Source organism: Schistocerca piceifrons, chromosome 2, assembly GCF_021461385.2.
Source record: "Schistocerca piceifrons isolate TAMUIC-IGC-003096 chromosome 2, iqSchPice1.1, whole genome shotgun sequence".
Lineage (NCBI taxonomy): Eukaryota > Metazoa > Arthropoda > Insecta > Orthoptera > Acrididae > Schistocerca > Schistocerca piceifrons.
The window spans coordinates 909,118,952-909,141,410 of record NC_060139.1 but is presented as its reverse complement, the minus strand read 5'-3'; the positions used below and the strand labels follow the sequence as shown (position 1 = coordinate 909,141,410).

Here is a 22,459-nt window from a genome sequence, read left to right as displayed (position 1 = left end):
GCATGCCGCGACAGCGTGGACGTGAACCGTATGTGCAGTTGACGGACTTTGAGCGAGGGCGTATAGTGGGCATGCGGGAGGCCGGGTGGACGTACCGCCGAATTGCTCAACACGTGGGGCGTGAGGTCTCCACAGTACATCGATGTTGTCGCCAGTGGTCGGCGGAAGGTGCACGTGCCCGTCGACCTGGGACCGGACCGCAGCGACGCACGGATGCACGCCAAGACCGTAGGATCCTACGCAGTGCCGTAGGGGACCGCACCGCCACTTCCCAGCAAATTAGGGACACTGTTGCTCCTGGGGTTTCGGCGAGGACCATTCGCAACCGTCTCCATGAAGCTGGGCTACGGTCCCGCACACCGTTAGGCCGTCTTCCGCTCACGCCCCAACATCGTGCAGCCCGCCTCCAGTGGTGTCGCGACAGGCGTGAATGGAGGGACGAATGGAGACGTGTCGTCTTCAGCGATGAGAGTCGCTTCTGCCTTGGTGCCAATGATGGTCGTATGCGTGTTTGGCGCCGTGCAGGTGAGCGCCACAATCAGGACTGCATACGACCGAGGCACACAGGGCCAACACCCGGCATCATGGTGTGGGGAGCGATCTCCTACACTGGCCGTACACCACTGGTGATCGTCGAGGGGACACTGAATAGTGCACGGTACATCCAAACCGTCATCGAACCCATCGTTCTACCATTCCTAGACCGGCAAGGGAACTTGCTGTTCCAACAGGACAATGCACGTCCGCATGTATCCCGTGCCACCCAACGTGCTCTAGAAGGTGTAATTCAACTACCCTGGCCAGCAAGATCTCCGGATCTGTCCCCCATTGAGCATGTTTGGGACTGGATGAAGCGTCGCCTCAGGCGGGCTGCACGTCCAGCACGAACGCTGGTCCAACTGAGGCGCCAGGTGGAAATGGCATGGCAAGCCGTTCCACAGGACTACATCCAGCATCTCTACGATCGTCTCCATGGGAGAATAGCAGCCTGCATTGCTGCGAAAGGTGGATATACACTGTACTAGTGCCGACATTGTGCATGCTCTGTTGCCTGTGTCTATGTGCCTGTGGTTCTGTCAGTGTGATCATGTGATGTATCTGACCCCAGGAATGTGTCAATAAAGTTTCCCCTTCCTGGGACAATGAATTCACGGTGTTCTTATTTCAATTTCCAGGAGTGTATTTAACTTATTTCACTTGGAAACTGTCACAAGGTGCACATTGTGTAGACAATATTATGTCAATAATTACTTTATCAGCTGGCTATACTTCTGTTTCTTTCATTCTTGTGGAGCCTTGTTAAAACTATCTGCAGTTTATTATTGTATCCGCAGCGTAGTGAGTGTTATTTTGGCTGAGCATACGTCTTATGTTTTTCACAAGACTGTGCAAGGTTATAATCTGATCTATATCTATAATACTAGTTTTAATTATTATTTGCTTAGCTACATACTTATATTTTTGTTGAATGTTTTGTTCTGGTGTTATACAATGTGCATAATTTCATTAAATTGCAATTTGAGCCAATGGTGATTTGCAAATTAGTACTTTTGTGATTGAATAGAAACACAGAAGGGAGCAGAAGAAGAAGAAGAAGAAGAAGATGAAGATGCTTGTTCATTATATAAAGCCAAGACAAATATCTGTCCAGCTAGCAAGACTGCATTGAATTAATATCTGTAGGAAGTTTTGTCAGGCTGATGAGAATTTCACACAAAATGAACAGTAAGCACCAGAGATAAGCGCCAGTACGTGAAGCAGAAATATCAGAGGGTACAGAGTTTGATTGAAAATCAAATTACAAATGCTTTGGGTACAAATTGCCACATGGAACAAACCAGTAAAATTAAACAATGCGGTAACTGTGCTGACCGTGCACACTTGCTGACTGATGTGAAAGGCAATGTGCAGGAATCCAATGAGAGAAACGGCGACACGTTTTGAAGTGTGAGGAAGGATGGTAAAGTGAGCTGAAAACTTAAGGCAGAGAAGGGCATTCTAGCACTTCGTGAAAATTGACAATTACCATTACCAGCAGAAATCACTAGTAGAGTGCAAAATTCTTTTGAAAATTATGAGTTTAGCAGAGTATGTTCTGAAAAAAAGGATTTTATACCAGTTAGACGTTCAGGCACAAAGACATGTCTGCAGAAAAGACTGTTGCTTTGCCCTTTATGGGAAGTGTCTGTTTGCTGCAGAAATTTAAATGGATCAGAAACAAGGTTCTCAGAATTTTGTGAACTTAGACCAAAATGGCGTGTAACAGTTGAATTGGCTAGAATACATGCAGGAATGTTTGTTTAGTTAATCAAAATATGGAGCTTATTTTTAGGGAAGCAGCTTTAAGTAAAAATTCTAAGGATTTTCACAGCAATCCAGTCTGCAGTCTGGACTCTAAAAATTGCATGATACATTGCCATGAAAAGTGTCGTGGAGCAGAAGCTGTGGCATCTGCAGTTGCCAGCTATTTCATAGAGTGTGATAGACAAGAAATTATTGTGTATAAGCAATCCATATGATCAGGACACAAAGCAAATGACATTAGATGAATTTATTGAAGAAGTCGCAACAAAACTTTGGAGTCCATCATGCCATCATTGCATTACCAAACACCAAAGTTTGCGTTGTGAAGCTCTTAAATTTGGTCTAAAGAAGACAGGCTTATTATCCTAATGTATTTTTCCAAAAATTATTCATTTATCATTCAGAATGCAGTGCAAAGTTTCCACTGGGAACAGTGAAGCAACAGTCCATCTACTTGTTGTTTGTTTCCTCCAAAAATCAGAAAGTGTAATCTGAGAGTTTTTGCGTTGTCAGTGACTGTCTGCAACGTGATGCATGTTTTTCAAGGAGCTTATCAACTATAGAAAAACACAGTTTGTTCTGATATCCCACATCTGTTATTTCAGTGATGGCTCCAGTGCCCAGTACAAGACTTCCAAAAATTTTCTGAGTTTGTGCTGTTGTAAAATACTTTGGAATGACAGCAAAAAGGAATTCTTTTGCTACCAGTCACAGAAACTCACTTTGTGATGGATCAGATATACAACAAAATGATTAGCTGTGACAGCAAACTTTCGAACTGCCAGTTAATAGGTAATTTTTTATGCTTAAAGATGTGTTTCACCACTGCACTGAGAGCATTAAATTTGCTGCTGTCAGCAAAGAAGAAATTGAACGAAATAAAAGGTTACTTCATGTAACTTCTTAATTTAAATGTGGACGTACTCCAGCAGGAACTAGAGAAAGTAATCATTTTTTGGCAATTGATGAAACAAGAATTCAGGTCATTAGAGTTTCAAATGGTGCAACGTCTTTTCCAGCCAAAATTACTGACCGTAGTGAAGGACAGATATTAACATCAGACCTCCAGCAAGGACAATATGCTGCATACATTTATGAAAAAGTGATGGACTGGAAAATCTTAGACTTCTGCTGTATAGAAGGATGCTGTGATAAACTTTCTGTACTCACATGTCCAACAAAATTAATTTTATTGGACATCAAAAGTGACAAGTGCTGGGTTCTGGAACAGCATGTTATTTCAGTTATTCCAGCACCATCAGTGACATCGTGTGGTTTGCAATCAAGTTTTTCTCATGACATTCAACTGCAAAGTAATGAAACAGCCAAAAAATTCAAGTAACTGAAGTAAATATAAGTTTAAGATCTTAAGAGGCCTCTTCTAGCTCTGCCCTTGACACTTAAAGAAATGTATCATCAGGCTTGGGATCCTATGTAAAAAAGTCACTATCAGGCTTGGGAAGCATTGATAAAGAAACCCACCCGTTACTGCTGTTGGACAACCAGCAGTGGTCAAGCTGCCATGGACTATAGCAACACATTTATACAATTTCTCATCAGTACATTGTCTCACATAAACTGCAAACTAATCATGTGAACACAGAATATGCTGTACTTTAAACTAGAAGTTCATAGCTTACTAGTACATAAGTAGCTTTGTGCAACAAAAATACATCGTCTATTGTTGACGAAGGCCTTAAAGGCCGAAAACTTTCATTGTAATATTTTTTTGTTGTGCTTACCTGTGACTCAGCATCTCCACTATATGGTGAGTAGCAACTTTCCTTTTCGTAGTATTGTTATATTCCACCCTGGATATTCCATTGTTTAAAAAGTTGTACAAGATTGTCTAGTTTAGTTTCTTTCAAGAAAATATTACTTGTTATATTATGTTTCAGTATTGCCGAAAACATAAGAGTGCACTGTTGAAAGTTATGAAATGTGATCATACAGATGAGTGCACCTCCGCAAGTATTGAATTGGTGATTGTGAAACCATAACAATGTTTATAGGAAACCGTGCAAATGCATGCACAAAAATTTTATCAAAATCCATGGTGGTCATGCAAGAACCTGAAGGCCACTTGGCATTGAATGACCTAATACTGTATTTATGAACATAATCAGTTTTTGAAAATGTCATGTAATTGGATAGGTATTAAGCAGAGGCAGGACGACACACGTATAAAAGTATTGAAGTTTGCAAGCTTTCAGAGCCAGTAGCTCCATCTTCTGGCAGAAGGGTTGAAGTGGAATAAAGAAAGATGATGGAAAAGAACTGGTGAGGTTTAGGAAAAGGGGTTGAGTTTGAAAAGCCACCCAGAATTACGTGACAGGGGAGACTTACTGGACAGGATGAGAAAGAAAGACTGTCATTCTCAACCTGTTCTGTAAGTTTCTCATGACCTGGGGTTCTGTGTGACTTTTCCAAACTCTGCCCCTTTTTCTAAACCTCACCAGTCCTTTTCTTTCACCCCACTTCCTTCCACTTCAGCCCTTCTGCCAGAAGCAGGAGCCAGTTGCTCCAAAAGCTTGCAAACTTCTAATATGTCTCTCTTTGTTTTCTCCTGCCAGCACTTAGTGAGTTGATTTTTTATCTATCCAGTTAAATTATATTTTCCAATACTATTTTTGTCGGACATTGGCTTGTTCTACAGGAAAATTGTTGTTACAATAAATAGTGAACTCTTCCACATCCAGTAGGAGATAACTGTTGTATGAATCTATAGAATGTGATATGATACATACATACATAACTTAATTTGTTTCTTCTCAGAGGAATATAACAATAAAAAAAGAAAAGACATTCAGAGGTTGGAAGAGATATGCAAGACACAGGAAATGACCGTAGAAGATAAAGAGAAAAACCTACAGGAATGTTTGGAACTGCGGCAGAGAATAAAAGATGCTGAAGAGCTGTGCTCATCACTGAAGACATCATCATACAAGACTGATCAAGAGATTGCAAAAATTAAAACAGAGGTTTGTTTGACAGGCATTTTAATTTTAGTAAGAGAAATGGGTGACTCTATGCCTGAACATTGTTTAAGACAGTTGCAGACGTGAAAAAAAAATGCTTTATACCATTTTTGTGAGCTTATTATTCTACACAAGGCTTTGTGTGTTTCATCAAAAATACTTGTTTCTTATTTGCAAATTATCCAATGGCTGGTGCAACTTCTCAAATATTATTATTATTATTATTTATTAATTTTTTTTTTGTTAAAGGTTGATAATCCTTACGTAGAGCTGAAGAAGTTTCAGTGTGAGAAAGTCAACATACCTGAAGTATCTGGTCTCAAGATAGGATCTCGTTACAATCTTGAGGACTGGAAATATGCAAAAACTGAGCTGCGTAATCTTAAAAAACAACTTGTCTCAAAAAAGCTTCATCTAGGAAAGTCATCTGTGGACCTTAAGAAAGAAGTTTCTATGGTATTGTACCTTAATTGTTTTTATTTCTCAGATACTAATAACAATGATAATTCTAAGTTTTTGTGTATTTATTACAATACTTAAATGTCTTTCTCCCTCCAGTGGAAGGAACAACTTGATCAATTACTGGAAGATGAAACAAATGGAAAACGTCATCTGCAGGATCTGGATGAATGTCTGCAAAAACTGAGAAGTGACAGTAAGAAGGTAATGTATACATGCATGTGCTGTGTTGCTTTATAGAGTGTAAATTAGTTTTTTTTGCCATTGATAGTTTTTTTGGCTATGAACAAATAACTACATCACTAACATTACATCATTGGCAGTTCAAAATTCATCTCTTATAAAACTGCTATCATACATAAAGGGTGATTCAGCAAACCTTACCAATGTTGTTTTATGCAACCTACAGTGTTATACCTGGCCTTCAGTCTTCAAAACTCCCGCACGAGGTTTTCATGTTCCCTCCTTTGCTACATGCAAACTATTTTTCCTACAGAAAAAAATGAACAGGATCCTAGAGTTATTGAAGAAAAACATATCCATCTTTGACACTTCAGTACTATTTCTAAAAAATTGTATATCATTAGCTTGTATTTTGCTTTCCTCACTTCCTTTTGTAACACAGGCCTCAGAGCCATAAGTCAGGACTGGAAATTAGTCACTGTTCTTGAAGACTGGTCCAGTTACTCCCTTCTCCAATCTTCAGATGTCCTCACTTCCCAGACAATTTACGTCACTCAATAGACATTGTATCCCCAACTCTTCTGCTGCTCTCATCATCTCTACACTTAGATCATCCAAGGCTGGTGCCTTTCATCTTTTTCAAAGTATCTTGTAAAAATAGAAACTCCAGGTTGGAAAATAAACCATTCGGAAAAGGATGGATTGCTACACGCTACAAAGATGACCTGTTGAGTTACAGACGGACCCAATGAAAAGACTGTTACACATTATAGCTACCGGCCTAAGCATTCTTCAGTAAAGAAGAAGGGGACTTCGGCCAAAAGTTACAATGTGTAACAGTCCTTCCTTTGTGCCTGTCTGCAACTCATCTTAATGGTGAGTAGCGATCTATGCTATTCCTAATTGTCAGTGCATCTTCTACGTCTCTCTATGTTAATTCCTTTTTCTGTTTCCAGTTCTTTTCTTCCTCCTCAGTTTTTCTCCTTGTCCAGGTCTCCTTCCCCCATCCCCCACCACCACCGCAATAGTTCCTCCTTAATTTCTTCCTCCTGACCACTTTTATTCACCATTTGAACATAGTCAATCATGTCATTGCACTTGTTACTTTTAACCATCCCATATAGAACCTTTTTTGAAATTTCATTATGCTCCTCCATCATTTCGGTCCACTCTTCTATCCACCTTTTTCTCTCCTCTACCACCACTCTTTTTGCCTGTTTCTTTCTTTCTTGTCTGGTACTCTTCTCTTGTCTGTGTTGTCCTTTTCTGGAACCATACATTTCCTTCTCTCACTTTTTGCTTGTCCTGTGGCAAGCTGTTTCCAGTGGACTTTACTAATGTCCTCTTAAATCTTCCCCATTCCTCTTCACTATTTTTGGTCCATCTATTGGGAAATTTTCCTGTACTATTCTGAGATACTTTAACCTGCTCTTTTCTTCTTTCAGTTTCCATACGCTTATTACACCTATCCTAGTTTCTGTCCCTTTCTTATACTTGGCTCCTCTGAGATTCATTATTAGCAGTCTAAGGTCATTATCCAAAGCATCTCACCTCAGTTATCTGTGATGTTCATATTCATTTCACTATCATAGAAAATAGTGTAAATTACTGACTTTGTAGTCGTGTCATTACTGTACCAGTTAATCTCATGGCTTTCCTTTTGTTAAAATAGGTCTTCCAACCAACCATTTCTTTGGCAAAAATCAAAGTTTTTCACCTTCTTCATTTCGCCCACCCTAACCCTCTAGTCCAAGGTCACTGTCATAACCGAGCGAGGTGGCGTAGTGGTTAAACACTGGACTCGCATTCGGGAGGACGACGGTTCAATCCCGCGTCCGGCCATCCTGATTTAGGTTTTCTGTGATTTCCCTAAATCGCTCCAGGCAAATGCCGGGATGGTTCTTTTGAAAGGGCACGGCCGACTTCCTTCCCAGTCCTTCCCTAATCCGATGAGACCGATGACCTCGCTGTCTGGTCTCCTTCCCAAACAACCCAACCCCCCACTGTCATACCCTTGTCTTTCTTTCCCACCATGTGCTTTTAAATTCCCCATTACTGTCACACTCTTTCCTGCCATCTATTTCTGCATTCTCTCTTTAAATTCTTGTTTCTCTGCAGAAGTGTGCCCTACCTATGAAACATACACTTGTAATATCTCCATGATCTTTCCATTCAGTGATGGTTTTATTATCATCTTGTCATTTATTCTTTGTACTTCATTCAACCCATCTCTGACTACTAACAACACTCCATTTCTCCTTCCATCATCATTCCCACTCCAAAATAATCAATAATCTTTTCTCAGTTTTCTCCTTCCTTCTTCTTTCCACCTTGTTTTTGCTGATCCCAACAAATGCAGTTTCCTTCTTTCCATTGTATCCACCATCTCTTCCACCTTCCCAGTCAATGTCTCAATACTCATTGTTTCAGATGGCAATCCATATTTACAGTTGGGTCTTTGTCTTTTATATCGATGCTTTCTGAAGCTCATTCCATTTCTAAGCCAACAGATTGTCCACTACTGGATTTCTAGGCCTATCGTAGCTTCATCAGAGTGCTGTTGGCATTACTTTTCAGTGCTTCTGTAAGACCTTCACAGCTAGTGTAGCAGTCTGGGGACACATGCAGTCTCCCATTGTACTTCGTCCCTACAGGAGATCCCCAGCTTTCTACCGTTGTCCATCTTCCATGATGTGGACGAGGGCTTGCGCTTGCTGGATGTAAATCCTAATCATACAACATAATTTTGCTAAACAAAACATACTCCAATTTTAGTTTTGAATTAACCAAGGTGTGGTTTATTCTACAATCACTATATTCAGCATACAGTATAATTGTGTAGCAACAATTCAAGCACAGTATGTAGTATAAGCAGTGTCCTTGATCGTAGTAAAAGCTGGGGCAGGCACAGTGTAGAGTGGTTGCATATATCATGAGGGTCTGGGCTCTATGCGATGTGCTTAAGACTACACCATTATGAGTGGCATGGCCCACATCATGAGTGGTCTCAGAGTGGCCTCTCAGTATGGTGCTATTGCTGCTGTCTCTATTGCAGCTGAATTGTTGACTTGATATATGTCAATATAGCTGTTTCAGTGCAAAATTGATTGTTTGGAATATACGTTGGTTTTTTGATTCCATTGTTCCGAAAGGAAATATTTGCATAACAACATGGAAGGAAATAACTGTTGAGAACATCTTATATATACAGGTACCTTTTGCATGATTTCAAATTTCCTTCAGTGTTCCTCTTTTCTTTCATTAAGAGAGCCATTCAGTAAGTAACACAACCCATTGTTTCTTGGCCAATTTTAATTTCAAACAAAATTGTCCTGAAAAATTCTGTCATCATCTTGTATATTTCCAGTAATTGTCGGGGTAAATGGCAGTGCAATAACTAGCCTACAAATGGTGTCTGAAACTGATGTACATTCCAAGCGGAAAGCAGTTATTGACTTCCTTTTAGCGGAAAACCATATGTCAACAGGTGTTCACAGAATGTCTACGGACACAAGGCAGTGTATAAAAACTAGTCACATGGTAAAGTGTGTGTCGTCAATAGAACAAGGAGAAGGAAGTCTGATCTCCCACACTCAGGCTATCCAAACACAGCTGGAGACGCCTGTAGTGTTGTAGCGTGTAGATGCACTTATTTGATGTCATCAATGAATAACAGTCAAACAGCTTGGTGCCCAGCTTGACATCCCTGTCAGTGGTGCTGACACACTTGTCCTTCAGTTAGTGTATTCAAAAGTTTGTGCCTGATGGGTTCGCAGATGCCTACCTGAAGAACTTAAAGAGGAAAGAAGAAATGTCTGTACTGAATTGCTTGCATGTTATGAGGCTAATGGTGGTGATGTCTTGTCAAACATTGTCACATGCAATGAAACATGCTTTCACCAGTTTGATCTTGAAACAAAATAGCAATTAATGGAGTGACACTACACACCATCTTTTTCGAAGTAGTACTTCAAAACAGTGCCATCAGTTGTTAAAGTCTTGGGTATAGCCTTTGGGACACTGAAGGGGTTATTCTATTCTAAGTCCTCCCTTATAGTCAGACTAAATATATTGAGAGACTGCTACAGAAAATACAAGAAGTGGTTACAGCACGTTCTTGGCCACAAAATAGTGAATGCACTCCTCCTCCTCCATGACTACAACCTGGATTTCACACCATCTGAGTCCAATCACTTTGGCCCACTGAAGGATAGACTCCACAGGAAGCATAACAGCAATTGTACAGAAGTTACTGATGCAGCAAGAACTTGGCTGAAATGCAGACAAATAGATTGGTACCATGATGTCACACAGGCTCTCATATTAAATAGAAGGGTGTGGTGAAAGGTGCAAGAGGCATATGATACTGTGAGAACAATGTGGCAGAGCCCAGTAAGGCCTAAATTAAAATGGGATATCTGGGTAGATGACATTCCCTCTGAACTACCGATATCCTTGGGGACACATCATTTTGAAGGAATCGGGGTGAGTGATGGGCTGGTGGGCCCAGTGGAAACATCATTGATAGTTGAGAATGAGTTCTATTGTCTGCCCCTTTAGCTGAGCGGTCAGCATGTCTGACTGCCATGCAGCAGGCCCCAGTTTGATTCCTGCCTGTGTCTGAGATTTTCTCTGCTCTGTGACTGGGTGTTGTGTGTCCTTATGATCGACACGTAAGTTGTCCAGTGTGACATCAACTGAAAATATTTGCAACTTAGTGGCCAAACTTCTTCAGGTGGGGACTCTTGGTCATCAGTGCCGTATGATCATTTATTGATTTCAATACATTACATAGTGAGGCAACCATGCCTATCTGTCTCCAGATAGCGCTAACATATTGGCGGCAGGATCCACCCTGGCTGCTGAGCCATTGCCTTGGTGACAGAAAGCCTTTGGTAGGCCAGCAACCTTTAGAGGCCACGGCTATTGACATCAGCAGCACACTACTTTCATCAGCATTGTGGAGGCCGAATGACAGCTCACTTCACTCGAATAGCTGCAGCAGCGCACGAAGACAGCTGTTCTTGGGATACGATTCACTGCCCTCTGGCACAAGTAGGTCTGTGGCTGGCACAGTGGCCCCAAGGCCCATTAGGAACTCAGCATCAGTGACAGCAGCAAGCATGGACAGCAGGTTGACAGGACTGTGGCACAAAGTCTCATGAAGAACTTAGTGCTGGCAATAGGCACAGCTCAGTCTTGAACCCATGGCTTCTGCTGGTGATACCCAGTGATCTCTGGTGTAGCCCTGACTTTGTGGTGCTGCTGCTGGTTTCTGGCAATGAGAGGTGATGCCCGCCTCGAGTTTAAAATTTATTTATATGCCTCTGGCACGCATTTGTTTTACTAAAACTTCGAACATAGTCACGTTACCCATCACATACTGTGTGGTACAGTTTACTGCTGTACTCTACTGGCTTCACAATCCCCTTGTGTGTCTCTTATTATGACCACATTGGCAACCATTGACTCAAGTCTGTTAACACGCTTCACAGCAGCTTCCACACAATTCCTCATTTCTTTTGCTAAATAATTATGACTTTTGCCCAAAGTCTGGGAAGCAGCAGTACAGTTTCATCGTTTTACATTTCCAGTTTCCTGTGTACAATACACAAGTGCTTGCCATATCCTCCTGTCTTCATAGAGCTTCTCTTCTGAAACATCTCCCACTGCAACTCTCTCTACTCCACACCTGATTTCACTGCATCCGTCCAGCATTTTATGAGCCTTCTACATGGTGTTTTGACTGGGACTTTTGTTTCAGAATATTTTGTAGCTGTCTTTTATTGTCCATTCTCATAATGTGCCTATACCAGTGCAGTCTATTTTTCTTTATTACTCTAGTAATAGGAGCTTTGACGCTGGCTGTATTCCTGTTTACATGATTTTTGATCTTGCCTTTTCTAGTAGTTAGGTTCATAGTTTTTATGAGTCTTATTTCTGTCCCTTGAAATGTTCTGTAGACTTTTTTTAGTAGGGTACATGTCTCTTAACAATAAGTGAGAACTGGCATTCTGAGGGAACTTACAGAACCATCAGATTAGTAAGTCAAGGTCGTGAAATACTGGCACACATTATTTATAGAAGAATGGAAAGAATGGTAGAAGCTGACATTATGGAAGATCAGTTTAAGTTCCATAGAAATGTAGAGCCATGCAAAATAACAGTGATCCTGTAACTTACCTTAGCAGATAGACTAAAGAAAGGCAAACCTACAATTATAGCATTTGTAGATGTAGGGAAACCATTTGACTGTGTTGACTGGAATGTACTCATTGAAATTCAGAAGTCAGCAGAGATAAAATGCAGAGAACAAAAGATTGTCTACCACTTGTATAATAACCAGACAACAGTTAACAGTAAGAGTTAAAGGATTTGAAAGGGAAGTAGCAGTTGAGAAAGAATATAGTCAGTGTTGTATTCTGTCCTTGATGTTACACAATTTCTGTTTTGAAAAGTGAGTGTAAGGTGAATGACACAAAGGAAAAAAAAGCATGGCTGAATGTAGTGCAATTAAAACAGCCAATAGTGTGGGAATTAGATTAGGGAATAAAGTAGTAGATGAGTTTTGTCATGTGGGCAATGAAAATCTGACGATAGCCAAAGTAGAGAGTATGTGAAATGCAGACTGGTTCAAATGGCTCTGAGCACCATGGGACTTGATTTCTGAGGTCATCAGTCCCCTAGAACTTAAAACTACTTAAACCTAACTAACGTAAGGACATCACACACATCCATGCCCGAGGCAGGATTCGAACCTGCGACCGTAGCGGTCGCGTGGTTCCAGACCGTAGCGCCTAGAACCACTCTGCCACCCCGCTTGACTTGCAGACTGGCATTAGCATTTTAAGCGTTTCTGAATAAGAGAAATTTGTTTACATAAGTTTTTCCTGGTGTCCAGCCATATACAAAAGTGACAAAATAACTAAAAGAAGTTCTGACAGGGAGACGAAACATCTTTGGTTGTCAAGACAGTAAAAGTTTGTTCAGTGGTCTTTCAGAAACCCACAGAAATTCTGGTCACATGTGGAGGCTGCTAGTAGCACCAAAGTTGTTGTACCATCACTCATGGACAAGGCAGGAAATGGAATTGAGATTAACAAAGCAGAAGCTTACTCTGTTTTCAAATGTTCCTTTATGAAAGAAAACCCAGGAGTATTGCCATAATTTAATTCTTGTGCCTCTGAGAAGATTGGTAAAATGGATATTAGCGTCAGTGGTGTTGAACAGCTGAACTTGTTAAAACTGAATGAAGCTCAAGGGCTCAGTGGCATCTATCAGATTCTATAGAGAATTTGTAGCTACGTTAGCCCCTCTGTGAATGTAATCTACCATAGATCCCGCAAAGAAAAAACTGTGGCCTGTTGTTCTACTAAAAGGGCAGCAGAAGTGTTCCACAAAACTGCTCCCCAATATCCTTGACATCCATTTGTTGTAGAATCTTGGAACATATTCTTACCTCATTTGTAATGAGGTATCTCAAACAGAATGACCCGCTCTGTGCCAATCAGCATGGATTCTGAAAACATAGTTCATACGAAACCCAGCTCGCACTTTCCTCGCATTAAATACTGAAAGCCATTGATCAAGGCAGTAAACTATATGCAGTATTCCTTAATTTCCAAAAAGTATTTGACTCAGTACTACAGATACGCTTATCAAAGTAAGGGGTATCAAGTGAAATTCAGGACTGGATTGAGGATATTTTGGTAGGGAGGATGCAGCAAGTTATCTTGGCTGGAGAGTCAATGTCACATGCAGAAGTAACTTCAAGTGTACCCAAGGTAATTGTTTGGCACCCTTGCTTTTCATGTTGTATGATAATGACATAGCAATTTTAATAGCAACCTCAGGCTTTTCGCAGTTATCTACTATGAAATAATGCATGAAAGAAGCTGCACAAATATTCAGTTATATCTTGATAAGATTTCCAAATGGTGCAAGGATTGACAACATGCTTTAATTGTTGACAAATGTAAAATTGTGCACTTGCCGAAATGAAAAAAACACTGTATCCTATGACTATAATATCAGTCAACACATAACAAATGCTTGGGCTTAACAATTTGTTGGAGCATGAAATGGAACGATCACATAGTCTTAATCATAGGTGAAGCAGGTGGCAGACTGTAGCTTATGCAATCAGTCTACTAAAGAGTTTGCATACAAAACATCTGTGTGCCCCCCCCCCCCCCCCCTTAGAATATTGCTAAAGTGTGTGGAACCAATGCCAAATAGGACTAACAGGGGATATTGAAGAGATACAAAAACTTGAAAATAGATGCAAATTATCCCATGAAAACTGCTTGTAAAGTTTCTACAACCAATTTTTTGATGAATCTCACTTAGGAATCTTGAAGACCGCATTAGATTAATAACAGCACACACCGAGAGATTTGAGCAACCATTCCTTTCCTGTTACCCATACATGAATGGAATAGGAGAAAGCCCTTATAGTGGGAAGTACATTCTGCACTGCACTTAAGTGGTTTGCAGCGAATATAAGTAGATAAAGATGTAGAGCATCAGGGAATGTCAATTTGATTGGGGGACAGGGAATGTAGAAATTATAGACAGTCACATTTGACAACAGCAAGCAAATTCAAATAGAAGTAGGTTGCAGTAGTTAAGTGAAGATGTAAATAGGGTAAGCAAAAATTTATACATGTGTGACAACAAAGTCGATCAAATGTTATAAATAAGGTGCCCATTTATGTTTTTTAATTGAATGTTTAAAGATGGGGTTCAGTGGTACGTATGCCCTCCCTAAAACTAGCTGGGTCAGAGGAAAGAAATGACATACCACCTCCAGTAACACCATGCTCACTAAAGCACATCTGTTGTCAAACCAAGTTGATCTCAGCTTTGCTTTACTTGTAATAACGCCTTAAGTGGATATTTTTCACGCACTCCTCTACCCCAGTGGGTAATTCCCCCCAAGGCTGGCTGGCATGGTCACATCATATGCCCTTTTCACTCTTCACACATGTTTTTGCTGGTTTTTGTTAATGAACCAAAAAGAAAGTCGATTAAGAATGAATAGAATATATTACATGAGAAAACTGAACTTTATTGAAACATAATTACAGATTGTTTTCTGTGTGTAATATTTTAAAACATGGTGCTGCTCAGAGTAACTCCACATTCTCCACACCAATAAGATATCTTATTTTGAAGGCTTGTACTTGTACATACTCCTCATCTCCTTCTTGATCTTTTTCTTATTTTTCCTTGTCAAAAACCCTGAAAAATGCCTTGTTGTAGGATGATTTGCTTTTGGTGCCACCAGAAGTGGTCATCCAGTTGCTGATCCTTGTTGCAAAATGCATACAGCCAATTCTTCTCCAAGATGAATCATGAATTCAAAGTTTTTTGCTATCATGGTTTTTTGTACAGAATGTATGCAGTGAAGCATAAAGTATCCAATAAATTGGACCAACGATGAAAAATTTTTTTGCTGAAAATACCTTCTTATTATGTTTTTTTAGGATGGGGAAATCCAAATATTATACTTAAAAAACTGTATCACCCACCATTTCTTCACATTTTACAGTTGAATTTATTAAATTAAGCGATTTTTAAAAGAATTTAACAGCTTTTATATAGTTAAAATAATTTAAAAAGGAGCTGTAATGAATGTAGATGACATTTGGTAGCACTGCTGAAAAACATTTGCCCGCAAAAGAAGGGTCGATTCTGTTTTTGTGTTAACAGATGGTGTTCTGTTTACTGTCAACCTAACCTCACTTTCCCATTTCCTGTACATGTGCTCAGTACAGTGTTTGATCATGGTTGTAAAAACTCTGCTGACAGTTTTTGTTATATTTGTGGTGAGTTTGTGATTATGAAACACCAAATAAACCTTACAGACTTTGTGAAAAATGTTTATCTATCATACTTTGGATCTAAACTCGGTGACAAAGATAAATCTTGGGTGCCGCATAGGTATGTTATGTGTGTGTTAAAGATCTTAGAAAATGGTCAAAAAAGGAGAAAAAAGCCTTTAGATATGCTGTTCCCATGATATGGAGTGAGCCAAGAAATTATTCCGATAATTGCTACTTTTGCAGTGCTGATATTACTGGTCATAATTCAAAAAACAAGAAGGTAATAAGCTACCCTAACCTTCTGTCCGCCATCCAACCAGTAGGGCATGGTGTAGATTTGCCGGTTCCTGAACCACCAGATGATTTTAATTCTATTCCAACATAAGTATTTTCTGTTGTACAATCTGACTTAAATGAACCAGATGTTGATGAATTCCATTGTAATACAGAAAGTCTAAAGCCCAAATTGTGTACTCAGACCGAGCTTAACAATTTGGTTTGCGATCTGGGCTTAACGAAAGAATAAGCTGAACTGCTTGGCTCTAGTTTAAAAGAAAAGAACTTATTGGCAGTTGGAACCATCATATACATATATAGAAAGAACACCAACATGGTGGGGGGCTACTGTTGGTCATTTTGCCGAGAAGTTCAGCAAGCGACTCATCTAGAAAAAGTTACACAAGAAGCTTCAAAGAAAAAAGAGAAAGAAAATACAAACCAATTCCAGCTGACAAGTGAAACCTCTATTAACATACGTCATTGTTTTAAGTAGCCTACTGTAAATACAAACCATGCTTACATTGTAACAACGCGTTTCATTAATTTCCCCATTTACCGTATAACAAAGGATTTTTATACTATATAATAAAAACCATATTGCTCAAAAACTAGGGGTGATATAAAATAACTAAGGCTAGATTTGGATTCAGCTAATAAAAATCTATAAAGATCAGCCATCAAGTAAAAAAAGTTTTTTTTAATATCGTTGGCCTGTGTTATCTGATAACATTTCTTTTTAGTCTGCTCATGGCTGTGTGGTAGGTCTGCAACTGGAGTCATCAATGTCCACACCACCCATATTCTTGTTATAATCCATGACAACTCTGACCTTTTGTACATTGCCATTCTTACTACTTTAGCTGCATAATCATGGAATATGCTGCCCTCCATGTTCTCTCTCTCTCTCTCTCTCTCTCTCTCTCTCTCTCTCTTGACCTTTCATTTCATAAACATCTGCTTGTTTCTGACCACTTTTACATATTCACCCTTCTTCATTTACAAGTTGGGGAGCTTTTTTCTGTTTTGCTGTATTGTGCTGATAACACTTGTGTTCTTACTTGTTAATTTGCCACAAAAATATGGAATAATGCACCAGTTATGAGGGCAAGTCTTCAGCAGGCTCCAGATAATTAGAGAAGTTATGTTCTGTCCAAGATACAGACAATAAAATCCCATGTCTAACCAGAAAAGCTTTTACACATTTCATAAAATACAATATATTGACTGATGAGAGGTACAAGCTAGTGGAGAAAGCATTAATTAGTAGTGTTGTAACACCCGCTAGCCTGAAATTAGTCATTCCCCTTAGCTACAAGCCATAAAATGCTGTGAATGGATCTATCGAACCCACTGAGAATGATCAGGCCATGGGTGTTGTGCACATTTAAAGGTTTAAATGTCTTACTTTTTTTTGTGTAATGTAGTCTATTCCCCCCCCCCAATCGCTACCTACAGTTGATGTAATGTTTGTTGTCACGTTATGTACTAACTTCAATATATTGCATGTGATGTTATTTCATTTCATATTTCTCCAATTATCAGTTGTTATAATTAATGAAAGAAATGGAGTACTGGCAATAGATTGCATTAAGAAGTCTCCATCAATTATTGTTCTTTCATTAGAGATGAAGTTGTGGTTCTACTTCACATGTGGCGTGTTGGAGATCTGTAATTATTATTAATATGTGTCTTTTCATTGTATTCTTCAATACAAATGAGCTATCACTATAAAAAGAAACACTTTACTGTTTCTTACCATTTTAAATTAATCATACATGTATTGAGAAGTCTTTTATTGCTCTCTGCAGTAACTGCTAAAAAGTCACATAGCCATGCCAATAAATATGAATAGTTTAGATACACAACATTCACTTGACTTGAATCATGATAATGCTACAACTTGAGCAGCATTTGTTAATACTTCATTTTACAAAACCAATTTGATACATTTGGTGCAATAATAGATATTTATCTTCTACTGATCTGCTGGAGTGTGGTATTCATCACAAGTACTGATGGTATCTAGTACCACTATCGCAAGTACCTGTTTGCATCACATTCTGGGCTAACGAGATCCCATATCTTGTAAACCATGCATTGCTCAAAACAGACAGGAACAATACACAGTAAGATACAGAAATATCAAAATAATTTATATTATGTTTTTGCTTTCTCACTGCACATGTCCCACTTTCATTTTAGCTTCAGCAGTGCGTACTGCTTGTTCACTTGCACACATGTGCATCTCTCAAGCAATTCTACTAGCTTATACACTATGATTAACCTAACAACTTGTCTGGGTGGTACTACAGGGTTTATACGACTCGGGAAATCCGGGAAAAACCTGGGAATTTTTTCATCTGGGAGCAAATCGGGAAAAATCCAGGAATTTTTTAGAATGCCAGGAATTTTCACTGTTTTAGTTTTCAATTAAATTTTTGTAACTTTGACTGGTAAGAACAAATTCTCTAATGAAGGATATTACTGTATCTCGCTACTGCAAACTAAACTGCTGTAATAAAACATAAACAAGAGAAAAAACGAAAATCAAACTTCAGTTGCAAAGGAAATGCTCCATATACAACAACAAAAAACAGTGCTCATACAGGCATCTGCCAACAGCAAAATGTCTCAAATGCTTTAGGAAGGCTATGCAACATAATGTCAAATTGCCTCCGATGAGTGTGATGTCACAAATGCTTACATTAGATTATTTTGAGCAGTTGTGAGCAGGCTCATGCGCATGCACAGTTGAGTCATGTATCAGTAGTACCTTCTCCTGCTTCTGGCTACAGAAGTGTGGCAGTTAGCTGTATAAGCAATAGCAGCAAGCAGCCAGATGCAACCCGGAAAAATTTTACTGGCGCGCCTAAGCTGCCAGATTCGCGCATGCGCAACAAATCTAGATCTAGGAGGGGGCAGGGGGCAAACCGCAAACAGATGTGTCCCAATGGCTTAATGTGAATCATTCTGTTGTTTCTCAGATATGGCGACAATTTATAAGAGACCAAAACAGTATCCCGAAGACCAGGGCAGGGCCGGCCCTGTGTGATATCAAAAAGAGAGGAGTGTTATTTGGCTGTAAAGGCACAACTGTACTGCACTAGTACTGAGAACTTTTAACATTGCAGCGCATCAGCAATCGTGAATTTCAATGATTATAAAGAATCTGCCTCGATTGCAAATAGAAACCGGATGTTGACCTAGGTTTCGGTGCCTTCTTCGGAACACTCTAAAAATACAAACTGCCTAAAGAGGCAAAGGTTTACCTGAGAGCGCGCAGCCTACTGAATGTTGACTGGGGTGAGGAAGCACACTTCTGACGTTTGAGCTAAGTACAGCTATTGACACGGTTCACACATACTGTTTATTTTACATTTTATGTGAGTCTTTTGCCCTTTTGGGCATTCTGTATTAATGTTGGACCATGTCTCTGTAGGCAGTTTGTAGTTTTAGTGTGTTCTGAAGAAGGCGTGGTTATCTGCGCCGAAACCTAGGTCAACATCCAGTTTCTATTTGCAATCGAGGCAGATTCTTTATAATCATTATATTGCATTAGTACTGCATGGCAACTGATATCTGACCTCATAGCATCCACTGGACATGTTGTATTGAGACAAACAGTGGCAGAAGGCTTCGGCAGACTTGCCTTTGTCGGAGACCTGCTGTATGTGTACCTTTGATGTGTCTTCACAGAAGGGAACATCTAAAGTGGAGTCGTCAACATACAACCTGGACGTCAAACAGGGGGCCAGTGTTATTACGGTATACTGATAATTTTTTTACTTATGGACCATCTGACAGTAACTGAATAAAACACAATTTTAGTGCCATACGCGTTTCGCCTTAATTTTCTGCAAGGCATCATCAGTGGCAGGTTGCGTGCACAATTTCTTACATATTACGCTCCTTTTGCATTTTTTAGTGTTGTTCTTCTTCTTATGAATGCCAATTTGCAGTTTTTTCCACATTCCACAGCACTATGAACTGAACGCTTGTTTCAATGCAATGTTTTCTTTTGTGTTTTCTTTTAACAGAAGAGGCCCGATTTGGTCTGGAGAGTGATTCTCTAAGCATTTGCATCTGGAAGAAACATGGAACAAGATTTCAGAACCCAAGCATTGTGAAAAGAGACTGTTATCGAGGAGGATCCCTAATGGTGTGGGCAGAGATTATGTGGACCGTGGACCACTCGCACATCTCATCATGAGTTGTACATGTGAATTGGCAAAGTTTAACTGTTGTCAGATATTGTGACAGGATCTTGGGACCTCATGTGTGATGTTGCGAGGTCGTGTGGCCCCAGACTTCATATTGATGGACAATAATTCTCGACCTCATAGAGAACACGTGGCTGTTTTCTTGGAAACGGAAAATGTTGCACACATGGCATGGTCTGCTCAGTCTCCCGAATTGAATCCCATTAAAGCATGTCTGGGATGCACTAGGGTGACAGGTTGCATCACATCCGCATCCACTAACTACTCTCCATGAGTTTTGAGCACTTCTGCAGGAAGAGTGGGTGTTATTGCCTCAACTTGAAACTGATGACATCATTCACAACATTCCCCATTGTTGTAGGGCCTGTTTTGCTGCCAGAGGTGGTCACACCCCATACTGAACACATTAACCAGGTGTCAGAATGTATGTTAATGCATTAAGTTGGGAAAAAACTAGGCACATCTTGTCTACTGTTATGCATATAGCAGCTATTTACATTTTGTATTCTTTACATTGTTTCTACTCTACCATCACCTGTTTATACTGTTTTGTGGCAAAACAAACACAACCTTTCAAAATTTCTGTTTGTTGCTTTAATTTTGGGCACAGTGTAGTTTAGTAAGTGGTAGGCTTGCCAGGACAACCTGCAAGACAGCATTAATGGTCTTTTCTGAAAACCACATAGAGCAGATAGCTTGGAAGACTGCTCATGATGGAAATACATTACATCTAATGGCAACAAAAGACCTGACCTCATTGAAGGTATCTGTATAGAAACTGTTATCAGTGGCAATGAGTCAGTTGTAAATCTTACCACTTATATTAGCTATGCTTTGTAGTTTACTAATCATACAAGTTCAGTAAGCTAGATAAAGACCCAGTTGTTTTACTTCATCAAGTGAAACTCAAAACACATCTGGACAGTAGCAGGTAGAACAACAGTGGCTCAAGAGTTCAGGAGAATAGTTGACCGTGGTCTGGATAGATATGTACCTAGTAGAACAATTCATGCTAGGAGGGACTCCCCATGGATTATGGTCACTGTGTTGTTGTGGTCTTCAGCCCAGAGACTAGTTTGATGCAGCTCTCCATGCTAATCTATCCTGTGCAAACTTCATCATCTCCCAGTACCTACTGCAACCTACATCATTCTGAATCTGTTTAGTGTATTCATCTCTTGGTCTCCCTCTATGATTTTTACCCTCTGTGCTGCCCTCCAATACTAAATTGGTGATCCCCTGATGCCTCAGAATATGTCCTACCAACCGATCCCTTCTTCTAGTCAAGTTGTGCCACAAATATCTCTTCTCCCCAATTCTATTCAATACCTCCTCATTAGTTATGTGATCTAACCTTCAGCATTCTTCTGTAACACCACATTTCGATAGCTTCTATTGGTCACTGTAAAGAAACTTTTAAAGAAATAGCAACTTCTGCATAACAGATATGAAAGATAGCATAGAGCTTCTTATCTTTCCGTCCCCTATATTTTTTTGGTTATGCTTCATCTCAGCAGTTTAGTTTGTAGTGATCAGACTTGCGTAAAGGAGGTTAACAGAAAATGCATGCTTTATTGCAAAATTTGACTGTATTGCAAAAATGAATATTTGTCTCTTCACTTCAGGAATATTAAAATTGTTCGTATTAAGGTGGAAAAATATTGCATTGAGTGGATGAAAGTACACATCATTTTTCTTAGTTTATTGATTTTGTAGATGACACATTTCCTAACAATGCCTACACTCAACCATGCTTCTTTTAACAGTCAACTTTATTCCACCTACACACAGAACCTTGCCGTATTGTTTTTACAATACAGTCCATGGTAACCTTTACAAACTTAGAAGTAATAAAGTATCCCACCACCAGTTTCTAGTGACCAAGGATGACAATACTGTTTGGTCCACTGATTGTGTGTATAATTACAAATACCATTTGTGAATAAACAAAATAATTACTCATGTTGCCCTTTCTGTGCATGGTAAACTTCCAAACTCATGTTTCACCACATCAGCAAAATGTCAAATAATTTTGATGCAACTTACTGCACATGAGAGTTCTGCATGAAGCCCAGACAATGACTCTGTCTTCTCATTACAGCATGAGACCAGTAGCACTTGCACATTGTCAAACATGAAATAGCATAACGATGTCCCCAATGGAAAAAGTCACTTTCAGTTCCGAAAAAACCAGTGATGTGTAAGAGGA

At 39.7% G+C, this 22,459-nt stretch overlaps 1 protein-coding gene across 1 annotated transcript in view; it reads left to right on the top strand.

Moving 5' to 3' along the window:
• The window catches only part of LOC124776847 (kinetochore protein NDC80 homolog), a 165,908-nt gene that overhangs the window by 110,589 nt on the left and 32,860 nt on the right, over positions 1 to 22,459 (top strand). The window contains exons 10-12 of the mRNA XM_047252015.1: positions 5,080 to 5,285; positions 5,532 to 5,738; positions 5,841 to 5,945. Coding sequence (XP_047107971.1) covers positions 5,080 to 5,285; positions 5,532 to 5,738; positions 5,841 to 5,945 — 518 coding nt within the window. The remainder of the gene's footprint in view (positions 1 to 5,079; positions 5,286 to 5,531; positions 5,739 to 5,840; positions 5,946 to 22,459) is intronic.